Source organism: Barbatula barbatula (genome assembly GCF_947034865.1).
Source record: "Barbatula barbatula genome assembly, chromosome: 23".
Lineage (NCBI taxonomy): Eukaryota > Metazoa > Chordata > Actinopteri > Cypriniformes > Nemacheilidae > Barbatula > Barbatula barbatula.
In genome coordinates this window covers 12,619,886-12,644,155 of record NC_136786.1, presented here as the reverse complement: position 1 = coordinate 12,644,155, position 24,270 = coordinate 12,619,886, and the positions used below count along the sequence as shown (strand labels likewise).

Sequence of the window (24,270 nt, the reverse complement as noted above, 5' to 3'; positions counted from 1 at the left end):
TCCCAGTGTTTGTTTATAACTTTTCTGCTTTTACAATCGAACAACATTCCTAACAAATCTGGTGTGAATCTTATTAAAATAAGTCTTACGAATGTTACAATTTAAATTTTTTATCAGCAGTTGTACAGTATATATTTTTTAGATCTGAAAATGTTTTTAAGGGTATTATTAACGTAGTATTAAAATTCTAGGCAGAAAATATATTTATAAATATAAAATACAAAATTAGAGACCATTCAAAATTTTCACAAATTAAAACTGTGATAAAAAATATTATCTGAACCTTTCCGTAATACATGTATACAAATATTTCTGTGTGAACTTAGAAAAATACAAAGCATATTTCCTGTTTTTCTAGTTTTAATTTTTAGCCAAAAAAAGCAAATAGAAACAATATTTTTACTCACAGACTGTATATGTATGTGTATGTGTATACAGCGCTTATGTATTAAACCCCAACCCATATAAGGTTTGTGCCAAGATTTGTAATTGAACGTTACGCTTGAAGAATGTCTCACTTCTGAGAAAAGTTAAATGTGCCGGCTCAATTTTTGGGAATAAAAATGTGAATAAAGTAATTTCAGTTTGTTATTTGCAAAGTATTGAATTCTTTTTTGACAGTTTCCTAAAATATTTGTGTTTTCACTTTATTATAGCAAGTGTTCTAATACATTTGTTTTACAGTATATAACAAAATAACACAGTAAAGTGCTTTCTCCTGCTTGTTTTCAACTTGTTACATAACTATTAACATAAACTGCAAAACAAAAACACCATGTAAAATCTTTTGAAAACACTGTTATGTACAGTTCGACCTTTCCTTCATTGACAGAGTTAATCCGTTGTTCCAGACGGGCTGCCGCAGACCCCAGAACTAAGCAGTCATTGTGAAGAACAGGTGGGCCAAAGAGACCCATTCAGCAGAGTGTGGGTTGAGTCGCCCACCATGCGGCACTTTCAGAATTCCTCCTGGAATTTACCATATTTCATAGTGCCAAGAAAAGACAAAATATGCATAAAAGATTGTAAGCATTTCTGTTGCATGCTTGTATTGTCTGAGATGATATTGTCTGAAGAATGTAACCACAAACACGCTTCGGAGTATTTCACGAATTTTGCACCTTTCAATAGCCAAGCTACAGTTCACAGATGAATTACGACATATATCTTATTGTAAAAATCACATATTTCGAATTGGAATAATCCTGAATCATTACAATTATAGTGCACTGAAGGTTGAAATCTTAAGGTCTCTCAACAGTGACGTCATTTTGCCTGCAACCATGGCTGGCAGATGCACATAAAAGGGAAGCTCATCTATTACTGCAATTCTAGCCAAAAGTGATCTTTTACCAAAACCCAATACATCTCCACTCATTATATATGCAAATGGAAAATGTCCCAGCAGCATTTACTGGGTGTGTTGCTAAGTAGCCATTATCAGACTGTAATTGCCACATTGGACTCCATTCCAAGCCTCTGGCTTCTGTTAATCAGACCTCAGATGATGGAGTTACAGTGTAGACTGCTGAAGGGGAGCTCATATGTTCATTATTTTCTGAATTTAAATGGCTGATCAACTGGAAGAGTCGGCCTCAGAAATTAGCACAAGTGTTCTGTTGATCAGTGCATGTAATTGTTTTAGTGATGGTGAGTTAGAGAGGTTGATGAAATACATGACTGACAATCTGTCTCTTTTACTTGTGCTTTATATGGGCATGTAAAAGTATAGTTAATGATGTAAACTCAATACAGCAGCAAAACGCAAAACAAAATGTGTATCCTTAAATGGCTCACATTAAAGGGATAGTTCAACCAAAAATGAAAATTCAGTCATAATTTACTCGCCCTCTTGTCATTTCAAAACTGTATGAATTTCTTTCTTCTGCAGAACACAAAATAAATCAATTTAAAATATTGGTAACAGCGGCGGTAAAAGCAAGTCAATGGGTACCGCCAACGTTTGGTTACCCAAATTCTTAAAAATATCTTCTTCAGTGTTCTGCAGAAGAAAGCAAGGGTGAGTAAATGATAACAGAATTTTCAAAGCAGATGTCGAAGCGGAGCATGCACACCTACTAAAGATAGGAACATTGACTGTGTTAAGGGAATTTTCTGGGTTCAGATCAAGTTAATCTAAATTGACTATTTGAAAGAGGCGTTGAAACTATACATTTAACCAGAACTTTACATGTTGTGACGAAACAGACGCTTGCCATCATATTGCATCTCAATGCCATCTCCAAGGCCATAAAACTCATGCACATAAGCACAAGACACTTATGAAGCAATTTACGATCAGTGCCAGGGCAAAGATTTTGCTCATTTATATATTGATTAGGTAACATAACTGTACAGTCTTGCAATATTGCCTTCCAACATCAGCAGTACGGGCAAATAACTATTTATTATCTCAATCTTTGGTGCCACGGGATAAAATAAAAACAAGAAGAAAGATCCATAATATATAAAAAACACACCACCTGACAATCATCGATCACGGTAATGGCTCTATTTTTGCTGAAAAAATGCATGGTTGCATGTGGTTAGTAGCTACAGCGAAGAGTGGAATTGTGCTCATGGGCATAGCCGCACAGAGCAAAGTGCTAAGCACAGGTTTAAATCACAAAGATTTGCATATCTGCAGTGGGAGTGAAGGTCTGGTACATCTTAACTGAGATGGCTATCCACAGTCTGAAGAATTACCACTGGTTAATAAAAGTTGATACGATATGGATGAGTGTTGAACTGGCACAGCAGGTTAATTGTTTTAGGGGTATTTTAGGGGTATTGGTCAACAAGCCGCCCGGCAAAAAGACAGGAGCAACAAGACCTAATCCAATTCAATAAGAATAAAAAGCTCAATTATTTAAAGACGCAGCTTTGAGGTTATGGGGAAGATCATTTTGTAGTGTTGCTCATGTTGCATATTAACAACAGATTATACCCTCACAAATCATCTGAAAAGAAGCGTACTGAGGAAACAAGCTCAGGTGTTCATTTGTCAAGCTTGAAATACAATGAAATGACTACAATGCAGATTTATTCAGGCAATTAATCAATGACGCTAGGAGTGCTGCTACTGAACAATATGCAAAATGCTCAAGGGAGAATGGACTTGACAGAGGAAAATCGGCTGAGCAAGTTATAATGCATTGTCGTAGACTATGACCAGAAGACTGAACAATTGGTGCTCTTCCACTGACACCTCTGCTGTTGACCAACTATGATCTTTCACAATTTTATGGATACAGTACACATACAGTCCAACATCTACAGCTGAAGGAGATTTTTGTCCAGCTTGCCTAAGTATAGGAAAAATTCAGCTTTGACGCGTATGTTTTGTGAAACTATTAAAGGCTTTGGATAAAAGCGTCTGCCAAATGAATAAATGTAGGTCCAGTCAGTAATATCTAGTGGCAAGGTTGCAACTAGAAACGCCATTTTGGTTTGTTTTTCGCACATACCTGTAAAGTATTGTCGTCGCTTCAATGAATTCAATTGAGCCACTATGAGAGGATGGACCAATTTAACAACGTCTTGAGTACTTTTCTGGACCTTGACAACAACTACAGTATACAGGTAACCATGATATCTATGAAGAGGCCTGGAAATCTCTCGGATGTCACCGAAAATATCTTTATTTGTGATCCGAAGACTAATTTACCAAACTGTTTACGATAACCAAGCAATAGTGGAGTTTTATATGTAATTGTGCAGTTGCTCAGGAAAAAAGTTGCTCATGATCTTTAAAATCTTTAAATCCTAAATTGTATTTTCAATGTTGACAAAAATATAATTGTGGCAATTTTTTCACACCCAAATTTTATAATTAATATTTTTGAAACTAATTACTTGGATTAAATAGTGAATTAAAGAAGCCAGTATGAGTCCAGATATAAATGTATTCAAAGCTTTACAAATCGAGAGCTGGGTGATAAAATAAGAGTTAGATATTGCAAATTCAAGCAACTTTGAAGATGCTAAAATTTGTATTGGATCTTTTACATAAGTATAGTTATAACAAATGTTTTTTCAACACTTTAAATACTAATGATTTGTAATGAGTTAAGTATCTCAAGGAAATTAATACATTTTTAGTCAAATCACGCTCGCACCACATGACATTGTTTAAGGCTATGGCCAAATCATAGATGAAAAACTCTAAAATCACTTAATTTAAAATGTGAATCTGCATTTATATCTGTACACCACAATCTATGACATTGACCCATGAGATAGTGATGCAATAGAAGAACAGATATTCTAGAAACAATTTCTTTCTTATGTTTTTATAGTCTAAAGAATAATTTTCCTTACAAAGAGCCTGATAAAAATGTAAAAACAAGGAAACAGACGAAAGCCTAGGCGCATTAAACAAAAGCAAGAAATTAGTACAGACAAACAGAGAGCCCGAAGGGTTTGTTGTACGCCTACCATTTCCGTGCCTAATCTAACTCATATTTTGATTTGGTTTTGTGTGTCTACGTTGATTTCAGTGATGTCCTTTCATGCTGCTCACAGGGAGCCTACAACATTCAGTGTAGTCAGTCTAAAGTTAGTCTCTCAAGAAACCGGCTTTCCTTACCTCTCTTCTGGACAACAGCTGGATAGAACAACGATGTTAGGCAGACGAGGAGCATTAGGGGATATCATCTGGACCTGTCAGCAAGTGTGCCATCTCGCTGTCTAAATAGAGTATGTGACTTTCCATTGACAGTTGAAACCACTCCTCTTTCTTTTCTTCTCAATCTAATTTCTTTTTACACTAAAACTGTCTGACACTGTCATGTCTAATTAAAATATATCTGAAGTGCCCAACCTTCCAAAGAGATCTGCTTCGACCAAGCCTTTATTCTGCAGCCTATCCGTACTTCTGTTCTTTATTATTGCAAGGGCACCTACAGAGAAAGTCTTAGTAAATGATGTTACAGACGGGGTCCATGGAAGGTAACCTTTATCCTTAAAAAACACTTCAATCTCTTTCATCTACACCACTGCAGAAATTACAGAAGAGACCCATTTCTGGATAACACCTTTATTTTTATTAGAGCTGTAAACTTGAAATAATAAAAAAATGATATTGAAACTGGCATGTATACTAGTGGCTATGTACATAATGATTATATACTGTAGTGATATAATGTACTGTTAGCATTTATCCAACCATTAAAAGCCTTTTAATGTATAGCATTCCTGTGCTTTTAAACACCAGCAGAGTTGCTGCTTAAACATCACTGGTCATTCTGTGGGTTTATTTTTTATATATCATTGCTATAAAAACTCTATTCTGTGAGATCAATGATGGATAAAAGCAGTCTTTTCCAGACCGTTTCCGTCACAGGCTCAGAACTTCTCGATCATTACAATATATTGTCAGTATTATTGAAATTACACCAGGAAGACATGAAGACGGAACATTCTAAAAAAGATAATACTAAAACACTTTTTCCCATAAAGTTGATTCTGAAAAAACTGTTAAACCTCTTACAGTGGTTTCCCAGCTCTTTAACATTTTTGCAGCAAAACTGGTAGAAAGATGCTAGCGATGCAATATTTGGATAAAAGCCAGAGGCACAAATGTAAACATTTTAAAAACATAAACAACCTACAAGAACACACAATGTTTCTTAGCTCAAGATTGGAATCTTTCCCCACAACACATCATCAAAACATTTTCTTTTTCAAGGAAACCTTGAACAAAAATCAGTGTGGCAATGACTAAGGACATAAAAAGAAAAACAAGAGAAAGTACACACAAGACGCCTTGCTGTGAGAAAACCGAAGAAATTCTATTAAGAGGCCAAGCGTTGGTCGGAGAGAAATGGCAGGGCTCACTTTTGTGATGTTAGTTTCCTGTGAGCCGGTCTGAACAAAAGGCTCCAAAAATTGGGGCTGGTCTGTTTGCTCTCTTTCCCCACGAGATCACTCCTTTTGAGGAGACCCCAGGATGTTTAAGTTGTTAAACTACCAGTGATTGGACTTTTAGAGGCCTGGAAAGAACCCACTTCTTTAAGCTGGAAAAAGCATCACTTTTTTGTCAATGTTTGGATTATTATTATTATTTAAACTGGCTTGCTGCAGCCACTCTCGGAAAGAAGCTACTCTTGGGTAACTATGCTTGAAAATGAATATAAATAAAGTAGGGTATAAGTTTAGGGATAGCTATTTCATGTCCATTAGCCCTTTAAACTGGGCTCCAAAATAGGATTTAATGGTTCTGGCTTTTATAGAATGACTCTGAAGCTAAACATCTGGAAGAACCTGATTCTACGACTCCTTAAAGGTATGGTTCGCCCAAAATTGATAATTCTGTCATCATTTTAATCACCATTATGTCATTTAAAACATGTATATGATGCTTTCTTCTATGGAACACAAAATAAGATAATTTCAGAAATGTCTGAAACTCAAAACTGTATGGTTTGGAGTCAATGGGAGTCAAAAAGGGCCAGTGTTGTTTGGTTACCAACATTCTTCAAAATATCTTCTTTTGTGTTCTTCAGAAGAAAGTCATACAGTTTTGTAATGTCATTTTGGGGTGAACTATCCCTTTTACAATACTTAGACATTGCCTAAAATAATTGTTTGAAATATCCAAATGTAAATTTATGCATAAACAGACACCTGGTCATAAAAATCAGAACAGCATCTAAACAGGTTAAATAAAGCTCACAGAAAGTTTAAACATCACTTCACGGTGTCCAAACACAAGTCACGTTTCTATTGTGTTGAAAGTGAATCGACAGCTTTTAAATTGGCCGAGTGCTTCTTCCCGAGTTTATGAAGCGACTGTAATTGGCATTCACACATAACAGCAGCAACACCTGTTAGTCTCATCCTGGGCTTTGAGCCGTCTGATAAATTCTGGGTAGGAACAAACAAAATGGAGACATATAGACTTTCTCACCCACCTGGATCAATGAAAGATCCTCTAAATGTAGCCTGAAGAGATGGTTTCTGAAAGAGATTGAGAGAAAAGACAAAAAGGTATTATTATCCTCAAGGGGTCGGAGCAGTAGTTGTCTCAGAGGATGGGCGGGCATTGGGGTTATAAATTATGTTTTTTATGGGTTGCAACGTTTCGGGCCATTCCGTGTGAAATAGCGGCCAAATACCGTGAGAGGAATGTTTTTTAGAAATAAACAAGTGTATGAACGTAATGATTCTGTGCAACTTAATTGCCAAATTAATTGCTGAATAAATCATATTAATGTGCTCTCTATTTATTTCCTGTTTTAACTCGTATGACCTGGTGTACTAGTTAATTTTTACATTTTTTCAAATGATTGGAAAACCTGGCTGAGGGCTAAATGTGTGTTGGAGTCGAAAACCTCTTATGCAAAGTATGTAGCCCACTGTCACTTTAATGAGCTGGTGCGGGACCTTGCCTAAGGATAAGGTGCTTGTTTGAAACAGCACAGGCCTGTAAATGCTCACTGCATTCTAAATCCAGGAAGCAAAAGCCTCTTGATTTAGTTTTTGCACTGAGTGAAAGAGACAAAATGTGCTCCTCCAAACGTCTTCTCCAATTGAAGTTAGTTTACCGTAACAACAGCTCCGCCAACTATATTGGTAAATTGAATTACGCAGGCAGAACGACAAATCAATCTGTCTATCAATCTGTCTGGCATGATTTTCAATCCATCTGTTAAAGACAAAAGCACTCATGCACACTTACACGGCATGACAATGGAGCCTGTATTATTGCATAAGAGTGAACATGATAAATCAGGTTACTATGATTAGTGTCTATTGATTGTGTTTCACTGTTTTAAAGTCTTTTAAGCTCCTCGATATCAATGGATGCTTTGCACAGGACACTGAGCTGTTATCTCTGTGACAGCTATCAATAAAGACTTTCTATTGTATTGAACCCGTGGAACGGTGCCCATTCCAGGTTATTGATGTCTACCTGTTTTGTTTTTCTTGTTGTATTGTTATGTGAACGTACAGTAGCTCTTTCAAGATTCCAGGTAGCACTTCTTCAATATTCACAGTCCCCGAGGGGATTTTCCATGGGTGGGGCGCATCTCCTCCAGGCCCAATTGAGAGTAACCCACCCAACTCATGGAAATGAATGTTATTTTTATTGTAATTGTAGGTTTCTGTATGATTTGCGTTCGTGCCAGTGAGGGTTAAAAGTTAAATGTGTGAATTTTTGGAGGATCTATTGATAGAAATGCAATGTAATATCAATAGCTATGTCTTCAGAGGTGCAAAGACGTAAGATAATGAAGCGTCATGTTTTTATTACCTTAGAATGAGCTATTTCTATCTACATACCCTACGGGTCGCCTTACATGGAATTTGTCATTTTGTTTCTACAGTAGCCCTAAACGGACAAACTTCTCTACAGAGCGAGTTTTTAAATAGCAATATAGAGTGTGTATACCTGTGTAGAGGCACGACTAAATTTATCATAATTCAATCTCTTAAATCTGTATTTTGACAGGTTGCTCATGGAAATTGGCAGAAATATTGCTTGAGCTCTTGGGTATCTTTGTGAGAACCTTGTTGTTCAGTGACCTTGATACCTCCACCGCAGCACCTTCACACCGTCCATTAGTCTAGACTCTGGGTGTGTTTGATAGTCCTTGGGCCCTGGCAGCACAGCCAGAAAATCTGCTCCAGGGAGAACCAATCAAGCTGAAATCATTGAGGTGCTCCGCAAGACTTTCGTTTTTCTCCTCACAACCCAATTTAAACAACATTAATCCCCTATATCAGGACTATTCAAATCTGCCCGGGGGGCCACCGTCCTCGAGAATTTTGTGCCATCCTAAATCAAACAACTGAGCAAACTAATCAAAGTCTTCAAGATAACTTATACATTACAAGCAGACATGTGGAAGCTGATCAATCTTCAATACATTGGCCCTCCTTTTATTGTTTATTACTATTTATTATTTATAAGTGTCTATATTTGTTTTGACGTACACCTCTCCTATCTGAACAAGTTGCTGGAAATGAATGTTGTACAGTTCCCAGTCTCAATCTAATGTGTTTTACTGGATTCCCTGAGCTCCAGTTTTTTCTGTTTGACTTGTTTGCGGGACTGGCTGACTCCAGGGTGAGTGCCAAACATCCAAAGAAAAATAGCTCTATTCTATCGACAGCCCGAGCCATTAGCAGAAACTGAGTGAGCGAGCTTTCTCATTCAAGGAAAATAATCAGAGGAGTAAAGGTCTTCGCACTTTGTATGGTGCTCGTCTGTCTCTGAATGGTCAAAACGCCTCACAAAATGCTTTTTACGTAAGCAGAAAACGCAGAAGATTGAACCCAGTACGAATTTTTTTATGACGGACGAAAATATCGGCGCAGTGTGCAAATGTGATTGACACAACGTGAGGTCGTATTTATTTTTTAATGTGTTTTGTTTGAGCTCAAGAAACGCTGTTTTAATAGGTTCTTAAAATTTTAGAAATATTCAACCCAATGTTAGTGTGCTTTTCAAGCTATGAAAATGGCTTTTGAAATCTCACAGACTTTGAGTCTACCAAATGCAAAGTTTAATAGTTAGAACATATCTGCTCTAAAACCTCCATTAAAAGTGTTTGCTTTTCAAAACCTGCTCATAGCAACAAACATTCCTGATAGTATCTCTAAATAGACACACTTGACATTGCATTTAGGCCACTGGTCTTATTGGGGCACTAGAACCACATTTTACTGGGGAAACGTTAATACATAGTCTAGCAGCGAGAGCCCACAGTACGGTAAGCCGATTTGTTGTTTTGGCCATACTCGTGCGCCTGAGCGCGTAATACACATGTGCGTGACGTCATCGTCTTCAGAAAGTTTCGTCTTGCAGTTTACATGGAAACGAAAGCTGCAGTTTTGTCACAAACTTGGACTTTAAGTTTGGGTTATCAGTCCCCAAAACGCTGTTTCCGTGTTAACAGACAGCCAAAACGCATACATTGTTTCGCGCTTTCACTTGAAAATGGTCTCGTGTAAACGGCCCCTTAGAATCTGACAGCTAACTAGAACTTTCTGACCTGTTAAAAAACTTTTCTACTGATACAATGAACCACCGGTGAAGTGTAGAGTAATCCCCGCTTCTCCAAGAAAAAGTAATTATTCTACCATTTTTAGCCCTGTGGGTGCGTGAAGTGTTACAGCGCTTCATTTTAAACCATTTCTGTGGTTGTCACAAAATAATTGCTTGGAGACCTTCCAAGCCACTGACAGATCAGGAATATGAGATTAATTTAACTGAAGATGTTCGGCAGGACAGTGTGAAAGTCTGGGTGGAAATCATCACACTTATTAATTAGAGCCGGACAGAGGGAAACCGACCCTATTCTCACATATTATCGAAGTATGTGTCAGCGAAAAAGATTTCAATTTTCTTTGTAAGTCATGACTGGTTTTATTGTGTGGTTGTGCAGCCGGATTGCAAATCGGTATCCAGCTAATCACGTGAAACTGGGAAATTGCAGCATTGTGACATTGTCACAGTGGGTGTCTGTTTAACCTTGCTAAAAATACAATAAAATGTGAATAGGACCAGCAGACACATTGTCACAGGCTTTGACACCGAACAGCACTACCATATTTGTGTATCCTAAGACACATACTTTCCTATAACCCTGATTTCTAATAGAATTTCACACAGTGATAGAAGAAACCATCGTTACCTGGCGCCTACAATTAGTTCGTTCTGGCCGGGGTCGAAGGTCAGCTGTGAGTAATCGACTGTGCCCTCATCTTTGAACCGGCGGATCCACGGCTCGATTTCTGCAGCAGGGGAGAGGACACAAATCAGCACGCACACATTTGTTTTATGTACCTCAGGGAAAAACATTTTTTCAGTCAGTTTGCAGGCACTGGGGTGTGTGTGTGTGTGTGTGTGTTTGTTTGTGTAGTATGCATGGCAAATGTTCTCACTGTGGCGCCTTTCATATTAACCTCTGCCCCCTGGCATCAAAGCATCAGTCTTACCCTGTGTAAAATCTCTGCTCTACCTGTCTCTTTGGTAATGTGATAGCTTCTGGGCTAGCTGGTCCAGTTATGCTAAATTTCAAAGTCACATTATCCCTGCTCATTGCCTTTCTCATATTTCCATGTTCTTAGAGTTAAAAAATAAAGGGTTTTGTCACACTCCACAGACATCACTGATAACATCTGTGAACATCATATATGTCTTATACTCTATTTAGAGTCAACGGGTTAACATACTGTTTATGTATTCTGCACCATTCCATATCAGACAAATAGATACTTTTTCACACTTTCACACACATGACTAACACCTAACTTTCCACCTCCCGCAGTTTAAATGTATTTATATTTATAAAAAATAAGCTTTATCCTGCATGTAAACATACTGTTGCCTTGAAAACTGCATATCACTGGTGTCCTTCTGAGACCTTGTACTGTATCTCCATATTTCGTGGAGCCATAAATCATTATTCTTAGTCACCTTTTGTGCTTATCAATGGGTTTTGCAAATATCTAACTGATAAAAAGTATTAAAAAGTGTTTGTCAACTTTGACAACACAGCATGTAATCTTTAAAAAATACAGGTTTTTTTATGTGACCTGAAAAAGAGCAAGTTTGGACATTCAAGGTTTTAGAAGGACGGCGACGACATGTTTTTGTCTCATTGACTATACACTCTTAAAATAAAGATGTTAAAAAGGTTCTTAACAGCAATAGAATAACCATTTTAGGTTCCACAAATAACCATTAAGTCAAAGGTTAAAAAGGCAACAACCTTGTTATAAAGAACTGTTTTCACCACGTTTGTGAAAAAGGTTCTTTATGGAACGGTTAAGACAAAAATAGTTATTCTATGGAATCATGAAGCACCTTTATTTTTAAGTAAGTATTAAATGCTCTCTCCTTTGTACATTGCGTTGGATAAAAGCATCTGCCATATGAAATATATTTTGACTGAGCTTATTGCAATGCATTCTGAGACTGCTTTCTTTAAAATGGATACATACATTGGTGCTTTAATATTTGGCCTAAACCAGTAGTCTAAAAATAGAAATAGAATCAAGATGCCTAACCTTTTGCTACAATCATCATGTTGAGAACATGTGTGAGTCTAAAATGGCTTAAAAATAATGATTCCTTATGCCACCTAAGTTTTAAAACCAACTTTACAGAACAACACAAGGCAATGCGTGAAAGAGCCAGAAACCCTAGCTATATACTTGTTTTCTTGAACAGTCTCCACTGTTAACTGCAATGGATATTTATATGCTCATGCATTGACTATCGGAAGTAAAATCTAACATACCACAGCTCTGTGTCCTTGTACTTTTGGCACAAATTTTGATCTTAAACATTACTAACCAAAATTACAGATGACGGGCCCAGAGCATGCTTGTAAATGAAATGAAACAAAACCACTTAAAGTGTTTATTTTTAAATAATGACATTTTGTCTCTTGTGCATTGAAAGAAACACAAGCATACATGTTTCTCAGACTGGGTACTTAATCAATTAACTGTTGAAAAAGCTAAATAACATTTATAAATGCAGATGCATTTGATGCAGGAATAGGCGCGTTCAACTTAATGCGGCGCTGCAGAAATCTATCGGTGCATTCAAGTGCAGGCTGCTCCGTATGCTTTTAAATTGTGGTAATTTTACGCAATATGGTGCTAGATTTGCAGAGCGCCGCAGTTTAGTTGAACTTTTCCTAATGATGTTGTTTTATCAGAGTTGGGGCTAAACTCAGCAGGACAATTCCAGAGTTGAGAACCTCTGTATTTGATCATACAATTCAGAAGTCTGTGACCTTATTGAAAGTCCTAAATTTTCTAAATTGAATCCTTGAAAAAAACGAAGAAAAGTTATGATGCACAGATATGAATTAGCATCTACGATTCTCCAATATTTGTAGGTCATAATATAATTTATAATGAAAAGGTGAAATACATTTGAGAAGCGGGAACAATACATTGCGTAACTACGCTATGGGGATAAATCTTTCATGAAATTCACTTCCCCGGGGGAATCACCTGCCAGGCGATGGTGCAGCTCGATGCACCGTCGAAGCGAGAGTGCTGAGGGCTGCTTTATACTCGCCATTGCGTGCCGCCACGACGCAACGTTGAGTTGCCGAACACTCTCTTTCAGAGGGTGAGAGCGGAGGCAAATGGGACCCAGAGAGAGACCTCTCCTTGTGAGAAGGCGGGCACAAGGCCCCCGGAGGGGCCCAGGAGGTGTCGGGACGCGGCAGGGACCTCCCCAGTCCGATCATCCAGCGACAAAGGTTGGGTCGGGCCCGATGGTTCAATCTCTCTAGGTGGTCCTTCCCTCGACGTCTTCCGCCGGGGGGCCACCTGAGGCGGCCGGGTCACAGCAGGCCGGTCTGTTTTTACACTGTCAAAAAGGCTGCTGGAGCAGTCCTTGACAGCGCCACCAATCAGCTGACCTTGCGAGAGGGGAGTCAGGAAAGTGACCTTTCTCGGCCATGGCATAAGAGTGGTGGCAGCCTGGCCCACGGCACTGCCAGCCTCAACACCAGAGATGTCGAGACCTTACATGCCCTGGACGGTGAGTCTAGGTCAAGCTCCCCAGGTGGGACTTGACCCCAGGTGGGACTTGACCACGACTGCATGCTCCACCCAGGGTGCATTGACATAGTCCCTAGCTGCCTCCCTGCCCCGAGGGAAGAGAGGGCGATAGAGTCAGCTAGACGGAAGCGCGCCGAAGGGGGCGCTCCAGGTCTTACTGTACTCCTTATGCGCCTCGGTAAAACTCGGCACTTGAGCCGGGCACTGCTTTGAGTCGCGCCCGGACCCAATGTGCGAAGTACCCAGCCGCGAGCGCCAGGGCTGCGGTGCACCGCAACCCGACACTCACGGCGATCCGAGCGAGCATGGCTGACACCTTGACGTCCGCTCTCACCTGTGCTCGACCTCCCGAGGGAGGGAGCTTCAGGGAATCGCCAGAGTCTGATGCCGCAGGTCGCGCTCAGATGTTGATAATCCCCACATCACCCTCGTTGCTCACCGTCGCTGACGGCAGGGCCGTAGCCGCTGCGCTCACAGAACAGGAAGCAGACGAGGTGGTGGCTGGATCTTGAGAGAACACAGCCACCATGACGCAACGTTTGAATAGCCATCCGCCCGCTGTGCGGGCAGGACGAATCCACGAGGGTGCCACAGTGGTCGGACCCCCGAACACCTGCGGCAACCATTGTGTCCGTCACCATCCTCGATGAGTGTACCGCACCCAAGAGATCAGCGGGCAATGCCACACTGAAGAAATTGCTCTTTTAGAAAAACACCTCTGGAACTGCCAGAACGCCCAGGGGAATCTCCGCTGCACCGCGTCGTAGAATTCGGCAATTCGTAGAATGTCATCAGATGCGAAGGCTCCGAAGAACAAAAGGTGAATGAATGAGCACGCCGGCTCCCCTTTTATACCCGGATATCCGGGGCGGAGCCCGGCATGCAAATTTCATTCGCCAATTTCATTGGCCTTTTCAAATAGTCAGAAGATGATAGGTTCTCAGGGGCGAACCCCATCTGTCGGTTCGACACAACATCGAGAGACCGACAGAAAGGGAACTAGAAAACTCATGACAAGGACAGAATCATGACAGTAATCCCTCCTTCTGTACCTTTCCTGAAGCCTTAAATTCCGACATAAAACCAAATTATGTTGAAAGTTGGCCTTATTTCTCCACCGGCAAGCCTGTGCAGACACTCGCCACCAATCATAAAATATATACCTGCAGGGAACCATCTGGTTTATAAAGCCTGTCATTTACAACAAAAGAAAAGCCTTGTTTTCCCTCCTTCACTCCGAAAAAAAAAATTGCTCCCTGGAGTCTAGACCAAAACAACACGCAAAGCTCACGAATGTACATCATCAATCTAGATTTACATCATCTGTCTAGAACAATATTTTACCAACACCCACTTATGAGCTGTGCAGAGCAATACGGCTCCATGACTCACATGTTCACTTTTTTACAGTCAGCCAGTGTCAGTCTTTATTACGGAGATCTAACATTGGAGCTCAGCTGGTGTTCTAGCATGGCTGCGGGGACATGTATTTATCTTCTTTATAGTCCACGGAGTTGAAAGTCGACCGTCAATTGTGTCCTTCCCAGGTTTTGATCCCATGTAGACGAGGATTACTTGATCCACGGAGACATATTTGAAGACAGCGCTCAGAGAGCACCGCGAAGCAGAGGTGTTCCATTTAGGAAAACTCTCTCCCTGCCAATGTCTCTCTTTTGGTCGGGATGGACACACGCATCTGTGCTACTCAACCATTTGTATTGATTTTTTCAAAGAGGCTGCTAGGAACATTCTGCAGTATAAATGCAGGCTGCAGGCTTGATTCAGAAAGGCAAATTTAAAGAGAGAGCAAAATGTTTCTCTCAGCCTTTAATTCAGTTTAAATTAGCTTCCTAGGTGGTCTGTCTGACAAAGTCTGAAAGGTTTAGATAAAAAAAAGTAGGACCATCAATCATTCTTTGTAAAGATGAACACAAAACTAGCTTTATATTCACCTATAATTACAGTGGAAACTATGTCACACAGCAAGACATTTCTTAGAACAGACTTTGTACAAGCGTATCTATTACGACAGTTTCAATTTTAGGTGTAAACAGTTTTGGGAAATACTAAATCTGTGGTGAATTGTAAGCTTACTGGATTTATATTGAGACTAGTTTTGGTAATGTCAATAATAATTCTGGCCTGGTACCGCAAGGCAAGTGTCAAATGAAATATAAATAAACTACTGTATAAATACTGTTTAGGATATCAAAGGGTTCACCCAAAAATTTTAATTCTGTCATCATTTACTCGTCCTCTTGTCATTTCAAATCTGCATAAAACAAAAGAAGATATTATGAAAATGTATAGGTTACCAAACAATGTCAGTACCCATTGACTTGCATTGGTTTTGTTTCTATACAATAGAAGTGAATGGGTACCGCTGTTAATCGGTTATCAACATTATTCATCTTTCTGTTCTTTGGAAGAAAGAAAGTTACAGGTTTGAAATGACATGAGGGCAAGTAAATCATGACAGAATCTTTATTTCTGGGTGAACTAATACAATTTTTTTGTAAAATAAAAAGATTTTCAACAAATGTGCAGGGCAGAAAATTCCTTATTGTTGAGCTTTAAAAAGGACATGAATGTCTAAATAAAAGAGCCTTAGGAATACACATAATAATCTGAACTCCAGATGACAACTTCAAGACTTATTTTAGAAGTCTTCGTAGAGCAGTTGAACCAACTGAATAAAACTCAAAAAAGGCCAGTGTCCAACTCCAGAATCCCAGAATAGATGTTTGTCTTAGAGAAGCTTGTGTTTGTGAAAGCTTGTGCGCAGGTATTTGATCTTACAGCAGGGCAGCTGCTAATTTATAAACTGTGTGCCGTTCAATGATCTGAAAGCTTTGATTCAGAAGCTCAGTCTGACAGGGAGAACTGAGTTTATCTGCACTACCAGAAGAATCGCATTTTCAAAACGGGGCCAATAGACTGAAAAGTGTAAGTGTGTGTGTGTGTGCTTGTGTGCGTGTGTGCATGCGTGTGTGTAAGAGACAGACTTCCTTGTTACTGCATATCATTCCCACTGCATACCATTCCCACTGCATTCATTGTGCATATCTGATAAATGGAGTGCAATTTAAAATGTTTGTTTTACAATGTGTGTGATTGGGATAGATGTTAGACAAGTGTAGATTTGTGGGTTGAATTTGACATGTGTTAATTTACATTCATTCATTTAGCAGATGCTTTAATCCAAAGGTATTTACAAATGAGGGAGCATTTTGCATTTTGCCTTAAAGTGACAGTTCATCCCAAAAATATAAATTGTGTCGTAATTTACTATTTTGAAGAACGTGGATAGCCAAACCACAGCGTTACCAATTGACCTGCACTGGTTACTTTGTACAATAAAAGTACAAAAGAAGGAACATTCTGCAAAAGATCTTATTTTTGTGTTCTGCAAAAGAAAGTCATTATTAGTCCCAGACCTTTGAGATATGTGAAATGTGTTTGTTTTGCACACCTGGGGGTCCTATTCTAAAGCATAGAGTAGCTTAAGTTTGGCAAATGGGCATGGAGTTTTTTATTCCATTTAAAAAATCAATGGGTAAATTAGCCAAACGTCCGTGTTACTATTCACCAGACCATAAATATAGACAGCTTAATTGTTCTTGAGTTTAGTTACAGTCAAAACTGATCGCTAGGCAAAAGCAATGACATTGCCATTCCACTCCATTAGCCCCAACAGACCCCCTTTGGCTTTGACATACAGCTGTACTATTGCTTATTGAAATCTGCCTGCTAAATTTACATCGAATACAATGCATGTTCCCCAGGCAGGACAGTCACTTTATTTAAGCTATGGGGAAGGTGACCGAGTCGATCAATGCAATTGTGGCTCTTCGATTTGGGCCAAAACCAATTTGAGCAGAAATATATCTCTGTAGTCATTCAAATAAGGTATTTAACGGCAACAAGACAAAGTGAATGACAGTAAAGTATAAATTACATGATGAGAATTATGCAATTTAAAAGTGAATAAATTGGCTGACATCAAGCCCTTGGGCAGCATAAGCTCATAGGTCTGCAGTAAAAATCTGCATATGACAGAGATGCTGACCTGTGTGTGAGATGAGTGGGTGTTCGGCTTTGTGGCAGGGGGACTCAGAGGCCCGTGTGGCCCCCCGGCAGGGCACTCCTCTGGGAAACAGCAGCAGCAGACTGTGCAGCACGACTAGGCAGCGGGCCAGGAGTGTTCCCTCTGCAGGGGCCATTAGAGGGGGAGTCAGTACTGCTGGGGCAGGGTCATAGGGCACTGGGAATCTGCCACTGGACACTGCAGGGGGAGAGAAAGTGTGAAAATATGACTGATTAAGTGTTAAAAGGTTGATTGATTTAATTGGTCACACTATATTTACCTTCATAACCTTCATTATAAAGACATCTATCAGCATAATTACATTGCTTAAAGACTCTGATCTGCCTTGAAATGTGTAGACAGAACCTTTACCGAAAAAGGACGGCGGGACATATTGAGTGATCCCTCCCTCTTTTAAAATTCCCAGTTGTGTTTGGTTTACCAGCCTGGAATATGATGAGAAACTTAAAGGAGTAATTCACCCAACAATTAAGATTTTGTCATCATTTACTCCCCCTTGTCATTTCAAACCTGAATGACTTTCTTTCTTCTGAAGAACACACAAGAATATATTTTAAAAGAGTGTAGGTAGCCAAAAAAATGGCAGGACCCATTCACTTCTATTGTATAGACACAATACCAATGCAAGCCAATGGCGACCGCCGTTGGTAAGTAAATGATAACCAAATTTTTGGGTGAACTATCCCTTTAGTTGCATGAAAAAATTACAAAAGAAAGAGAAATGAAAAAATATATATATAAGTCATTGATATATTAGTGGTAGTGAGAGACTGCAAGTTTTAAATGAATTTTGTCTTCATTTAAAATGAACATTGTGAAAAGCGCTATATAAATAACATTTAATTGTCTTTATAGATATCAGTAAATTAAACAAATTCCTCAAAACTTCCATTTTGATTTGCAGAGATTTCAACAAATTACAATTTAAAGTAATTTTTAATGCAATATTGTTACTAATACTGTATGTGTAGAAGGATCGAATTACATTCGCACAAAATGATTGACAGTTTTATGAGTGGACTAACTATTTAAAGATATCTCATGACCACATACCAGCCCGATATAAATGCAACATGCAAATGGAAATCTGCCATCTTTTCTCAAATAGGCACATAGTGGTGAGTAGGCCTACATTTTTTTTAGCCACGAGTCATAAAAGCCATGTGACTAATTACTCTGGAGCGACAGACATCGCTGGTTAAACAGATTGGCTAACACTGTCCCACTCATCTCAGTTGATAACAGATGTATGTTGAACAAGATCTTTCTTTTTACGTGATGAAAGCGGTGAAGAGTGCAAGCGAGGGGACTGTACACATATAAGTATAGAATAGTAAGACGTGAGTAAATGAGCGTCAAGCGCAGTAGCCAGATAAAGAAATGCAGCTGTTGAGGTCTTCACGTTCATCTGTGACCTTTGACCTCTCTTCCACAAATCAGCACAGAGGGCCCACTGCATACACCGTCAGAGCCTCTCGCACAGCCTTCACAAAAAGTAAAACTCTAGTGCAGTTCGGTAGTCATCGTGAGATACTTACGTTGTGGTTATAGATTATGTTTATAATGGCCTGTAGGACAAGGACACTCTATAGCATCTGATTTCAGCTATTATGAATGGGGTGTTAAGCACGATCTTACCACATTCGAGCCAAGCACCTGTGGCACTGCTTTACCAGAGCCTGTCAATAGAAAATCCCTCCATCTGTCCTTTCTTAGGATAGCCACTCTACAGTATGACAGATGAAATTGACTCGGTCTTTGAGATGGCTAGTACAGAACTCAATTACGCCTAAGTTGCTCTCATCAGCAGGGACCGCAGGGACTTTCAACAAATGTCAGGTTTAAATGATCTTTTGGAGACGCATGTCTGTAGGTTGTCTTGTACATATTTTAGAATCTGCAGCTTTCTGAAAGCACATGGTGGGCATGGAATCTCAAAAATAAACATTGATCAACAAAATAAATATAACATTAAATAAGAGAAACTGATAGAATGTAAATAATTATATGAATGCGGAATAATATTTTTACTCAAATATATATATTTTACTCAAATAAAATATTTATTCATAATAACGTTTTGTCATAACAAATAGTATACATAACACGCATAACTATACATAAAATATTCTGTATTTGTTTGTTTTTATTTTATTTATAGCACATTTAAAAACAACTCATGTTGACCAAAGTGATTTCCAGTGAGACAACATATCAAATAGAATAACCAAAATGAAGACAGCAAAAACATAAAACAGCATGACAAAACCCTAAGACACAAGACAATCAAATATAAACTATCTCGCACCAAATGCCCAGGCAAGTAGATGTTGTCCTTAAAGTGCTTTAAAATGATCTAGTGATGCACAACATGTGATTTCCAGTGCCAGGTCGTTCCAGAGATGACCTCTGGACTTTTAAGCGGGATTTCGGGACCTTTAATAAGAGTTTGTGCAATGACCTGAGTGGCCGTGTCATGGAATAACACTTGATCATGTCCGAAAAACAAATTCAGGTGCTAGACCATACAAAGCTATAAAACATACAGCAAACATTATATAGTAAATTGACAACATGTAAGTTTAGAACAACATAAGGGTGCCTAAATAAGACAGATGTTTTTATACCTTTAACCCCTTGATTTCCTTTGAAAAGGTCTTTTCTGATGCATAAAATACATTGTGTTCCCAAAAACATTCTGTATTGTGATTCTTCAAAGAGCTTAAACACTGTCTCATCCTCTCATACAAGTAGACACACCCAGAGCAAAGAAAAGATAAAAATCACATTAGTGTCGATGACAAACCCAACGGTTTATTAGTAAATTTGCACAAATCCATTACAAATCCATTAGCAGTTTTTGTGACCTGATCTGTTTCCAGTCTCTTGGGAAGCAGATGTTGTGTAACAAGCTATTAGAGAACAAGTCAGGAAATATAAACTGGGCAGAGCCGTGGCTCCGTCCATGATAGACACATTCATATAGTTTTAATATACGGTCGATAATTTAGGTTTGAATTTGGGTCGCATTTAGTTTCTCATTAGCTTAATATCTGTCAAATGAAAAGTGGAGAAACTCACGACGCAAAAACAGCAACCACAGGCTTAACCAATGACCACCAGAACAACAGAATTGTGGTCATTAGTCAGGCTACCGTACAAACACATGACACAAGCAGTGAGTTTCCTTTAATCACAGCTGGACACCTGACTGCATGAAATATCGCTGGTGAAGTCCAGTGTCTGTCAAACAGAAAGTTACAATGTTGATGACAGTGATGAAGTATTTTAACATTACAGACTACATTTAGAATCCCACTGACACAGATTCTCTCTTGTGGTCTAAGTGGCTTCATCCTGCCTCAGTCTGTTAAACGGTTTTCTCCTGATATAAAAAAGTAATGGGAGAGTACAGTGGTCAATATGATCTTATTATTCCAGCAATAACACCAGATCGTCCCCATATTACACTACTCATCTGCAGTATTTACATTGGTAAAATATTAAGAAACATTTAGCGCTGAAAAAAATGTGTGCTGCAGCTATAGCAAAATAAAATTATTCCGCTATGAAAGCATTAAGATAGGATCATAATAGAAATGAAACCAAAAAAGCTCTGATGGGTATCTTATACTGTATTTTACAGCATCTATACTACATGCTTATATCCTTCTCCATGTTTGCACAGATGGCTTTTAACTGGCGTTCAAACCCACTTGTGGACGACGCACAAATCACCCCCCACCGATCCTTCATAGCAGACAAGACCCACATGCTGTAAAACACCAGACTTTGCTCACAGAAAAAACGATAATGGAGGTGAGGAAGAGAGGTTTACTAAAGATTGACAGCAAAGAAACACAAACCAGTGCAGACAGGAACAGAGAGAATATATTTCCTCCGTAGATCAATTTCAATCCTTCCAGCCTCTGCTTTTCACTCTGCCGTTCTTGATGTCTCCACTAATATGGATATTTTCACCAAAACCCTTGTGGCAAGTGAACTGAGAAAGCATTAGCAACATCTGGTCCAGAAAACGGAAAGCACAGGTTGTCTGGTTCAGGCAGCCTCCAGGCATTAATACACACAATGCATAATTAAAGAGACATTTTTATACGAGCTCTGGAGGACTGAACACGGCTCAGTCGTGCTGTCTGGATGATCCCTCTCCAACTGGAGAAATATTCTAATTGGCCATCAGTGTTTGAATTTACATCACTGTGAGGGTTCATGTGGCTTGTCTAAGTGATTAGAATTGTACATTCACAAACTGTGACACCCAGACGGTTCCTCGACAAGTTACTTACAACTACTAATTCTGAATGTGCTTGTGTAGGCAGACTCTCGTCTAAAAGCATGAACCTTTTTTTTAACGTCACTCAGCACGACTTTCAATACACAGACTGCATGTGTATTTACATTTATATATTTATATCCATATATCAAAAGAAGTCGTACATATTTTAGGATGTGGCTAGCCAAAACCTTATGTAACGTAGGCCAGCCAGTGAAGAGCTGTGCAGTGTGTAAACCTCACTCCCCGACCTCAAGAGGTGCTCTAGCGTGGTCTTTAGCCTCCTTGTTAGAGAACCCGACTCCCATGCCCGACCGATCCTCTACGAGGCCAGTTTGGAGCAGGGCGAGTAGAACCGGTTGCACTTACTTCACCCCAAACTGTAAAACCCGCAAAGGCGTTTTTGCTAAAGACGCGAGTTTCACGAGGTGGCAAAACAACGATAAATGGCTCCCATAACCCCGCCCCTAAACCCAACGTCACAGGGAGAAGTCAAATCATAACAAAACATACCAATGAGATTGTAGGAAATAAGGAGTTAACACGAATGATTCACCTTGTAAAATAGGTATGAATGAACATCATATTGCGTTGATATATATTTATACACATGAAAGATACCGCACATTTTCAATCTAATGTATTTTAGTCGTGCTGGGTGACACGAAAAAAGTCCAGCTGACTGACACGAAAAAGGGGGAAATTTGTGTCAGTAAACACATAGAATACAGTTCGTAACAATGTCTCAAATTCCTGTGAGAATGTGTTGCACCTTTTGCTCAATTTGGTAGATTTATGTTGGCATGGGCACACTTTTTCACTCTTAATATGGTTTATTACCATACACTTTGTTGACTTAGTGGTTCACATTACAGAAACAGCAAGACAATTATGAAATCAAAAAGTAAAATAAAATGCAAAAACAAAATGTTAAGTAATAGTAAGACTTTTGAAAATACCTAAATATATGTTAGGGTGGTTTTATTATGTTCAACAATGCGAAACCAAAGATCACGCTGCCCTATCATAACTGCTTAAAAAAGATAACTGAGAGTCTATCAGAATTTTAGAGAGTATGCAAGCCAACCTCATGAGTGTTTCCTGAGCAAGCCAGATTACTATTACAAAATACAAAAATGTCTGATCAATACTTTATGATCCACCTTTCCCACTCTTGAATCCTAACTTTAATCGTTTCTTACACTCCTGAATTGAAGGAAACCAGAGGCAGGACGGAGCATCAAAAAAGCATTAAAGTGATAGCAGGCTCTGAGCAAATAACTATCAAACGGCAGTTTCCTAGGCGCAGTGTGTACATGTCAGTCTGTAAACATTTATTCTTTTTCAACACGGGAAAGGAATTTTCCGCAAGCATCCTCCAGACAGAACCATTCCATCTCAAATCTAATGCCGTTTTCGGGTCTGACACTCAATCTGCTAAGCCAATACCACAGAATCCTCATCTGAACAACATCTGTCAACCATCGAACAACAACAACCATCCGCTAAACTTTTAAATGCACATCTGTTTAAGTTGATATTCATCAAAAAGGAAGAAAAAATAATACAAAACCGTTCCTTTCTCCCACGCTTTGACAGCCAACTGGGCAAATGATGGAGGGATTGGCTAGAACTGTGTTAAACTTGTTGGGGGTAGGCAGCCACAATTGCAAGCAAGTTACGAAAACAATACTACTGAAAGGCTGCCATTGAGGGTTACGTTCAGTGCCATAGCTCTGGAACTGTTAAAGGGGAGCTTTGGGCTGGCTGGCCACAGACGAGGTCAGATTTAAATCTGGGACAGCAAACCCGGCAATTTTAAAACTGTCACACCCTAACTCTCCTAAGGTATCCAAGCTTTATTTTTAACCGCCTGTTTCTCTTCTAGCCCCTTTGATGAAACCAGCACTGGTTATGCTTGGAGTGACACAAAGATTTCCCCATGTTGAAAGCAGGCTGTGGCACTATAGTTATGTGGCTCTCATAAGAACAGAGGATCCCGATTCAGCCAGTCATCACTATACACAAGGTCACCGGAGCACTCCGCTGCAAAAACTTTTGCAAATCTAAAAGAGCCCGAGGCTGATAAACATTGAAACAAAAGGTGTTTGTTAAAATGGGTTTAACCTTTAGCAAATCCAGGTAATGATTGAGATTTTACAAGGTCACCACTGCAGAGCTATTTCTGACCTCTGCCCTCTACAATCAGTTTTCATCTGCAATGATTGAAAAGAAAATCATCACATCCGTTTTCTAAAAGCACACAACTGTCATTTGTATCAGATGGTTTATCTCCTCATGAAAGTATCGCTGTCAGATAAAGTCATCT

At 39.2% G+C, this 24,270-nt stretch overlaps 1 protein-coding gene across 1 annotated transcript in view; it reads right to left on the bottom strand.

Moving 5' to 3' along the window:
* sema5a (sema domain, seven thrombospondin repeats (type 1 and type 1-like), transmembrane domain (TM) and short cytoplasmic domain, (semaphorin) 5A) overlaps positions 1 to 24,270 on the bottom strand; it is a 103,299-nt gene that overhangs the window by 52,908 nt on the left and 26,121 nt on the right. Inside the window, exons 2-4 of the mRNA XM_079447361.1 lie at positions 17,609 to 17,824; positions 10,644 to 10,743; positions 6,915 to 6,960 (exon numbers count right to left, since the gene is read on the bottom strand). Of these exons, the coding sequence (XP_079303487.1) occupies positions 6,915 to 6,960; positions 10,644 to 10,743; positions 17,609 to 17,762 (300 nt within the window). The 5' untranslated portion in view covers positions 17,763 to 17,824. The remainder of the gene's footprint in view (positions 1 to 6,914; positions 6,961 to 10,643; positions 10,744 to 17,608; positions 17,825 to 24,270) is intronic.